Consider the following 8,578-nt stretch of genomic DNA (forward strand, 5'->3'; position numbering starts at 1 on the left):
AAGCAAACCCAGAAATGGTGTATGTTTTTTATAGGGCAGGGCAGCTGTAACCAACACCTCCAATCTCATCTAATTGATTGGACTCCAGTTGGCTGACACCTCCCTCCAATTAGCTCTTGGAGATGTCGTTAGTCTAGGGATTCACATACTTTTTCCACCTGCACTGTGAATGTTTACATGGTGTGTTCAATAAAAACATGGTAACATTTAATTCTTTGTGTGTTATTAGTTCAAGCAGACTGTGATTGTCTATTGTTGTGACTTAGATGAAGATCAGATCACATTTTATGACCAATTTGTGCAGAAATCCATATCATTACAAAGGGTTCACATCTGTACCCCTTTCCTTTATAGCATTGCAGGCCTGTTCGGCCATCCTATTTCTCTACTTGTGCTGAAAGTGCAAATGACCAAAATCATGATAGGTGAAACAAACTAAAGTTTAGACTGTAAGCGAGCTACAACGGTGTAAAAACATCTTTAGGTACCGGCAATGTCTGAACAGTGTAAATCCAGTGACCATGCACAAGATTAAAGAAGCAGCAGCAGCATCTAAATGGTGAAGAGTGCGTCCTTTTATTTGTATTCATCCAGTGATATCTAATGTGAATAAATATACAGTACCTTTTTTTTGCAAAGCAGCTACAACATTCAATACAACAATTGGCTAACAAGAGCCACCCTGAAAACAAAGAAGGTAATAAAAGAATATGTAATATAACCTATTAATATTTATTGCACACCTTACAATAGCCAATATGTGTGTTTCAGATAAAAATGGAAATAACATGGGTGAGGAATTGTGAATAAGAAATCTGTTTAGTTTTTCAATGAAAAGGAGATCAATGTGGCAGATCTCGAAGTGACTTCAGACTCTGGGCACAAGTGCCAATGAGTGTGCACAGTTGGGAGCTGTACTCCACAGAACTGGTTTCTTTCAGCTGGTGAGTGGCCCAGCTCATCTTCTCTAGAAGAGCACCCTCGGCAGAAGCTATAGGATCAGGAACATTAGCAGCAGCAGCAGCATCATCTACAGGGCCGGACTCAGGCTTTATCACAGGAGTAACAGCTGCTGGGACATCATGAACATGGTTCTCCTGTAGAGAAAGCTGATGCTCACGCACCTGGGACAGGGCAGCTTGAGGGTTGAGGACTGAAAAAACACAAAAAAGTATCAAAATTAGTAAAAGGGAGATAGATTAGGCAAAAGAACAAATTAGACATTACAAAGTGTAAGAAACTGATGGGGTCTTTTATCAAACTGGTGCAAAGTAGAACTGGCTTAGTTGCCTTTCATTTTCCAAAAGGAGCTGTCAAAAATGAAAGGTGGAATCTAATTGGTTGCTATGGGCAACTAAGCCAGCTTTACTTCAGGGCTGTGGAGTCGGTAGATAAATGCTCTGACTCCAACTCCTCAGTTTTTGGTACTTCCGACTCCTCTGTATTTAATATGCGAATGTATTTTATACATTCCTTGAAGGAAAGAAAGGCAACATACAGCTGTTCCACCAAGTTCTTCTAAGCTCTTATAGCAGAGAGAGGTAGTTGGGCAGAAGCCGCTGCCTTCTCCTTTGTGTGCTGATCTTCTGCTGAAGATAGGGCAGTGGGAGGATCCAGGAAGGGACAGGGGAAGGGGCATTTATTGTAAAACATGATTTCCCTAGTAGAATCCCATTGTCATGTTTAAAGTTTAAGCTAGCAATCTGAGTTTACAAGAATACTAAAAGCGCGGCCCAGACCTGCCCGGCCCAGCATGCGGGTGATGCTTATCTGAGCCCCAATGCTGGATCCTGTCTAATGGGTTCCTGGGCAGGCAGATCCGCTCCCACACAGTGTGCATCTCCCAATATATCACTGCACTGATCTTCCCTTATATATGGTAGAAAAATATCTTCAGCAGCACTCTATGTATGGGGGAAATACAGAGCAACAAGTGGGACAGAGCATAGTGGGGAGGGAAGGTTCCTGTAAATTGCCAGGACGGCTTTGGTAGATCATGTAGTCCTGTAAATTCACATGAAGTATACATATTTGCTAAAATTTCAGAAAGACCTCCCCGGAGGCCATTTATGTTCTCAGGTGAATTGGGTTCGGCTAAAGCAATCCGAACCTGATTCGCTCAAGTCTAAACAAGAACATCTAGGCATTTTTGTTTTTTTTAAAGATGATTTCAACATGTGGATGATAGGAAAAAAATGGGAAGCCCGGCACTAAAATAACATTAGTGGTTTTACGTAGAGCACTGTACAGTGGATTTTCAGTTTGCTAGTATGGTTATAAAGTTCATGGTTTGTAGGAATAGGGCATTACAAAGCATGGTGTACTAAATAGTATCCAAATAAAAATACCTGGGTTATCCTTTTCAGTATCTGAGTCAAGTTCTTCACACGCGATGCAAAGTGTTTTTTTCTGTCGGTTCTGTAATAATATAGTCTATAGGATATGTAGGGAGAACAGAAGAAAAAAAAAAAGTCAGTACAATATAATTAGGCAAGAAAATGATATGCTTTGCTTGGTGCTCACTCACCCCACACGTATCACAGCTTTCCGCAAGCATTCTGTATCCGTTCAATAAGTAATCTCCCATTCTCCTGCTAATCTTATCTTGGCGCTCACGCCGTGCTCTCAAAAGCTTCAGATCGGCATCAGAGGGTGGAGACCATGTATCATCATCACTTTCTGTCAAAATATGGGCAAACACAAATATTGGTTGGAATATAAAAGTAAAGTTGAAAAAATAAAGATGGGGCACAGGATGGCAGAATAGCTGTACAAAATACAGTAATAGTAATAGTCCTCAATAACGTGACAGCATAAAGTTGAAGGGGTCGCGGCACTCGAGCGAGCGCTTCTTATTCTTCTAGTTTAGCTGCATGTCCTCTTCTATGGTGAGGTAGCAGAACTTGCATGAGAGCCACAAACCCTTCAAATAGGGTCAGACCTATTGATGCCGCATCCTCAGGATGGGTCATCAGTATTACTCCACTGCTCAAACCCCTTTAATGGGAGTCGGTCGGCAGTTTTGGCTATGTAAAACTGCTGACAGACACAAGTAGGGGCAGGGGCATGAAGGTTGAAAGGATATGACCAAGATTAAAATTGCAATTAACTGAACATTTGAGTTCAAATGCGGATCTGAAGTTCTAGGGGCCCCAGATAACCCAAATGGTCTCCTTCATCGAGAACTTGTTATTCTAAGATGGCAGGATCTAAAATTAGTCGACCTATAGTTGTTTTTCTTAATTAAAACCAGGTAGCTAGTTCTAGATAATGTACCATCTTAAATTCAGAGCCCATCTTTCTTTCAGAATCAGATTTTTGCATTCCTTAGGCCTCTTTCACACGGGCGTCATGTTTTTGGCCCGGATAAGATGCGGGTGCGTTGCGGGAAAATGCTTGATTTTTCCGCGCGAGTGCAAAACATTGTAATGCGTATTGCACGCGCGTGAGAAAAATCGCCATGTTTGGTACCCAGACCCGAATGCGGACTTCACAGAAATTTGGGTTTGGGTTAGGTGTTGTGTAGATTGTATTATTTTCCCTTATAACATGGCTATAAGGGAAAATAAAAGCAGTCTTAATACAGAATGCATAGTACAATAGGGCTGGAGGGGTTAAAAAAAAGGCTTCTCTTCTGTCGTCTTCTTTGAGAAATAGGACCTTTAATGACGTCACTGCGCTCATCACATGATCTTTTACCATGGTGATGGATCATGTGATGAGCGCAGTGACATCACCACAGGTCCTTTTCCTGTGCACAGCAAAGATGAAGACAGAAGAGATGCCGGCTGCGCGAACAAGTGGATTAAGGTGAGTTAAATTATTTTATATATTTATTTTTAACCCCTCCAGCCCTATTGTACTATGCATTCTGTATTAAGAATGCTATTATTTTCCCTTATAACCATGTTATAAGGGAAAATAATAATGATCGGGTCCCCATCCCGATCGTCTCCTAGCAACCGTGCGTGAAAATCACACCGCATCCGCACTTGCTTGCAGATGCTTGCGATTTTCACGCAGCCTCATTCACTTCCATGGGGCCTGCGTTGCATGAAAAAAAGCACAAAATTGAACATGCTGCGATTTTCACGCAACGCACAAGTGATGCGTGAAAATCACCGCTCATGTGCACAGCCCCATAGAAATGAATGGGTCCGGATTCAGTGCGGGTGCAATGCGTCCACCTCACGCATTGCACCCACGCGGAAATCTCGCCCGTGTGAAAGCGGCCTTACACATCTTATGTTTGAATCATCTATACATTGCTGAGCTCCACCTACACACAGCAAGTAAATGCTCCCAAATCCCAAGTATACCCGTAAGTGGCAGCAGTGCCAACATGATATATTTTTCTTTATTTTGGTATAGATATTTTTTTATATTTTAATAGTTTGGACTTTTCGCACGTGACGATATGTAATATATTTATTTATTGTTTATATATTCTATATGTAAAATTGGGAAAGGGGGTGACTTAAACGTAATATTTTTTTTATTTTTTACTTTATACTATTTATTTGAGGAGTTAATTACTGCGGATGGCAGCGCCTTGTCATAGAGGTCGGGTGCCAGGTATGTGATTCTGCCCCTCCCCTCTCTCTGGTCATTGGGGGCAGCGCCAGCAGTGGGGAGGGAGAGACTCCTTCTCCCCTGTGCTGCTGAGGAGAACATGGTGCGCACTGAGAGCAGCGAGCGCCATGTTCTGTAATACTAGGCTGCGCAGTAGCTCAACCTAGTATTGGTAAAAGGCAAATCCCAGTGTCAAATCGATCTAGGTACAAAAGTATTGATTGGGTATTAATAATTCGATACCCGGTACAACCCTAGTTAAGACCTGCGGTCAGACCCTCGCGATCATACATTTATCATCTATTCTGGAGATCGGTGACAAACATTGTTTATGGGGAAACCCCCTCTTTAATTCAAGTCCTTACCCAATCCAGAAACTGGTGGGCATGTAACAGACATGGTATTGCTCACCTTGTAACGCCATGCCGAGAAAACACGAAGCAAATGCCAACGATTTAGTTCCTCACAGCTCTTTATACCTAGGGAAGAGGAAGAAGGGGAATGTTACAATAGACTTGTCTGGACAGCTGACAGATCATCTTTAAAGAGGACCTTTTATGCGATTTTATTAAGGGAGATATATACCTGTACTTGCGGGGTACCACCTGCTGATGCTGCCACCTTGCTTGATTTTTTACAATATGCCTCCTGTGCCCTGTCGGATTTCTCCCGCTCAGTATGCTAATACTTAGCATTGGAGCAATGAGGGGGAGACTGAGTCTCTCTCCGTGGGCGTCTCCTTCTCCCTGACTGTAACGCTGTCCAATCGCAGAGCGTCACAGCCAGGGAGAAAAAGACCTTCCTAGGATAGAAACTACCACAGACTGAAAGTGACTGCTGCATTCATGACCCCATGATGATCTCTTGTCTGCAGTGGTGTCTGATCAGTATATATATTCATAAGCACTTCCTACTTTGCTCATGAGAGATATATATATATATATCTCATGAGCAAAGTAGGAAGTGCTTATGAATATATATATATATATATATATATATATAGAACACAAAAATCGGACTGCACTCCTAGCAACTCTTCAGAAAATGTGTTTATTCACCCATTTGGTGGCAAAAGCGACGTTTCGGCTCAAGCATGAGCCTTTCTCAAGCTTGAGAAAGGCTCATGCTTGAGCCGAAACGTCGCTTTTGCCACCAAATGGGTGAATAAACACATTTTCTGAAGAGTTGCTTGGAGTGCAGTCCGATTTTTGTTCTCTATAAGTGGGTAAGCACCTTTTACCGTACTTGGACATTGCACCCGTCCCGTTTTTCCATACTTCCTAGGGTGGTGCTGCCAGTGGTTTTTTTTTTTTTTCTATATATATATATATATATATATATCTATATATCTATATATCTATATATCTATATATATACACACACACACACACACACAGTACAGACCAAAAGTTTGGACACACCTTCTCATTCAAAGAGTTTTCTTTATTTTCATGACTATGAAGGCATCAAAACTATGAATTAACACATGTGGAATTATATACATAACAAACAAGTGTGAAACAACTGAAAATATGTCATATTCTAGGTTCTTCAAAGTAGCCACCTTTTGCTTTGATTACTGCTTTGCACACTCTTGGCATTCTCTTGATGAGCTTCAAGAGGTAGTCCCCTGAAATGGTCTTCCAACAGTCGTGAGTGAGTTCCCAGAGATGCTTAGCACTTGTTGGCCCTTTTGCCTTCACTCTGCGGTCCAGCTCACCCCAAACCATCTCGATTGGGTTCAGGTCCGGTGACTGTGGAGGCCAGGTCATCTGGCGCAGCACCCCATCACTCTCCTTCATGGTCAAATAGCCCTTACTTTCAAAGTGTTCCCAATTTTTCAGCTGACTGACTGACCTTCATTTCTTAACGTAATGATGGCCACTCGTTTTTCTTTACTTAGCTGCTTTTTTCTATTCAGTAGGACTATCAGTTGTGTATCCACCTGACTTCTCCTCAACGCAACTGATGGTCCCAACCCCATTTATAAGGCAAGAAATCCCACTTATTAAACCTGACAGGGCACACCTGTGAAGTGAAAACCATTTCAGGGGACTACCTCTTGAAGCTCATCAAGAGAATGCCAAGAGTGTGCAAAGCAGTAATCAAAGCAAAAGGTGGCTACTTTGAAGAACCTAGAATATGACATATTTTCAGTTGTTTCACACTTGTTTGTTATGTATATAATTCCACATGTGTTAATTCACAGTTTTGATGCCTTCATAGTCATGAAAATAAAGAAAACTCTTTGAATGAGAAGGTGTGTCCAAACTTTTGGTCCGTACTGTATATACATACTGTGAATAGTTAATACTTTAGTTTAAATGTCAGTTCTTTGTTCCTATGTCCATGGCATCTAGGATTGCTCCAAACAACATTTCATTGTATTGTACAGTCACAATAAAGGCATCTTATCAGCTCAGCACGTGGGATGATTCTCACTAAAGCCTGGAGAATCACTTTAAGTGTTTTTTGCTCAATGAACAAAACCGTACAAAGCAAAAAAGTAAGTGGCGCAAAGACAAATCCCTTTCCTGTCACAGAAAGGTCTGCAGTGTGGCAGCGCCATCATTCTCCTCGCCCTGTTAAAATCACAGCCGGACAGCAGAGGTGATTGCTGGCTCCCACTGCGCCATCCTGCGGCCATTCGCTGACTTCTCCTGTGTCCCATCCCCCTTTGCGGCAGCAGGACACACTAGTGACAAGAATATGCGTGTCGTATGACATCATGTCTGCCATTCCCCACTGGGCAGGGGACCTCTTGTTAAATAGATGAAACCCGGCTGTGCTATTGGTAGAAGGTTTACAGGACAGGCCATCTTTAGAAGCACTGCTGTTATAGCGGAGCAGTATGCCAGTGTGAACTCATTGGCCAAATACCCCCAATCCACTACATCAGTGTTCCCCCGTACCGGTCCTCAGCGGACAAATCATGATTTGAGAGTATCCCACAGAATGACTACCTGAGGCAAGTCCTGATGCACTGACACTAATTGTATCACCTACTCTGTACTAAGGAAACCCAGAACGTATGACCGGCAGGTGGTCCCTGAGGAACATTGCATCAGAACAGGGATGCCCAACCTGCGGACCTCCAGCTGTTACAAAGCTACAACTCCCAGCATGCCCAGACAGCCTACAGTAAGACATGGTGGGAGTTGTAGTTTTACAACAGCTGGAGGGCCGCAGGTGGAGTGTCACCTCTATGGGGCCGCTGGAGGTGGAGTGCAGCCCTATACAGAATGAATGGAGTGGTACTGGCATTGCACGAGACCCCCTCTTCGTGTGATTAGTGGGGGGCCCAGCGGTCAGACCTCACCAGTCAGATATAGGGGATAACTGGTTCGGATCCAAATACCCCTTACTGAGCAGTTTAACTATGGAAAGTTCCCTATCCCCTGAGCCTATATGTGAAGTCACTGCATGTGTACACCAGCTGAGGGGTCTCCAGCAGGGAAACATTACAATGTCCTGTGACCTCCTCCACTGACGCCAGCCCCTCGGGCACTAGGACAGGAATGGGGCCCACAGCAATGTTCTGAAGCTGCCCAGTCACTGCCGCCTGATACTGGAAACCAGCGGTCCCAGTACATACACCAGTAACACACCGCTGATCCTCACCTTGTTTGTCATAGGCACGCGAAGTGAGACTACTTGGGGTGCTAAGGACCTTAAATGACGTCACGACCACGTGATCAGTCGCATTTATGGTAAGCGCCTCGATAAAGGCCTTTTTATGACGTCATGTCCACGTGATCAGTCACGTGTGTGGGAGGAGTGAAGCCCCGGGCTGTGTGTGGCTGCAGGTAGAGACTAACTCATCGTATATCTTGGCATGCTGGGACCAGGCGCGCGAGCCAGAAGGGGCTGTCCCTACAAATTCGGCTGCCAAAAATGGGCGGGTCTGACGGAAACACCGCCCATAAGTGGGCTTTCCAGGGAGTTTCCGTATTTTTCGTAAGGATACATATGTGTGACTCGCCCCACAGTAGGGTTACCACCTTTC

The 8,578-nt window shown here is 43.6% G+C and overlaps 1 protein-coding gene across 2 annotated transcripts; it reads right to left on the reverse strand.

Annotated features, from left to right (window-relative positions):
* Positions 1–555: 555 nt before the first annotated feature.
* ZNRD2 (zinc ribbon domain containing 2) lies at positions 556–8,330 on the reverse strand. 2 transcript variants are annotated; one of them, XM_040410422.1, is made up of 5 exons: positions 8,200–8,330; positions 4,984–5,053; positions 2,528–2,679; positions 2,349–2,433; positions 556–1,153 (listed from the first exon to the last, which is right to left on the reverse strand). In XM_040410422.1, the coding sequence occupies exons 2-5, from the start codon at positions 4,994–4,996 to the stop codon at positions 843–845; spliced, it is 561 nt and encodes a 186-aa protein (XP_040266356.1). In that variant the 5' UTR covers positions 4,997–5,053; positions 8,200–8,330; the 3' UTR covers positions 556–842. The 2 variants fall into 2 exon arrangements, with proteins under 2 accessions (XP_040266356.1, XP_040266357.1); XM_040410423.1 differs by having other exon boundaries at positions 4,984–5,051; positions 8,194–8,269.
* Between the last annotated feature and the right edge of the window lie 248 nt (positions 8,331–8,578).

Source organism: Bufo bufo, chromosome 10 (assembly GCF_905171765.1).
Source record: "Bufo bufo chromosome 10, aBufBuf1.1, whole genome shotgun sequence".
Lineage (NCBI taxonomy): Eukaryota > Metazoa > Chordata > Amphibia > Anura > Bufonidae > Bufo > Bufo bufo.

Bases quoted from the DNA above. Each gene is read 5' to 3' on its own strand.
- ZNRD2 (XM_040410422.1), bottom strand. The intron at 2,434-2,527 runs GTGAGTGAGCAC...CATATCCTATAG, and splicing joins AAAGCTGTGATACGTGTGGG to ACTATATTATTACAGAACCG. The intron at 1,154-2,348 runs GTATTTTTATTT...GTGTTTTTTCAG, and splicing joins TACTGAAAAGGATAACCCAG to TCCTCAACCCTCAAGCTGCC.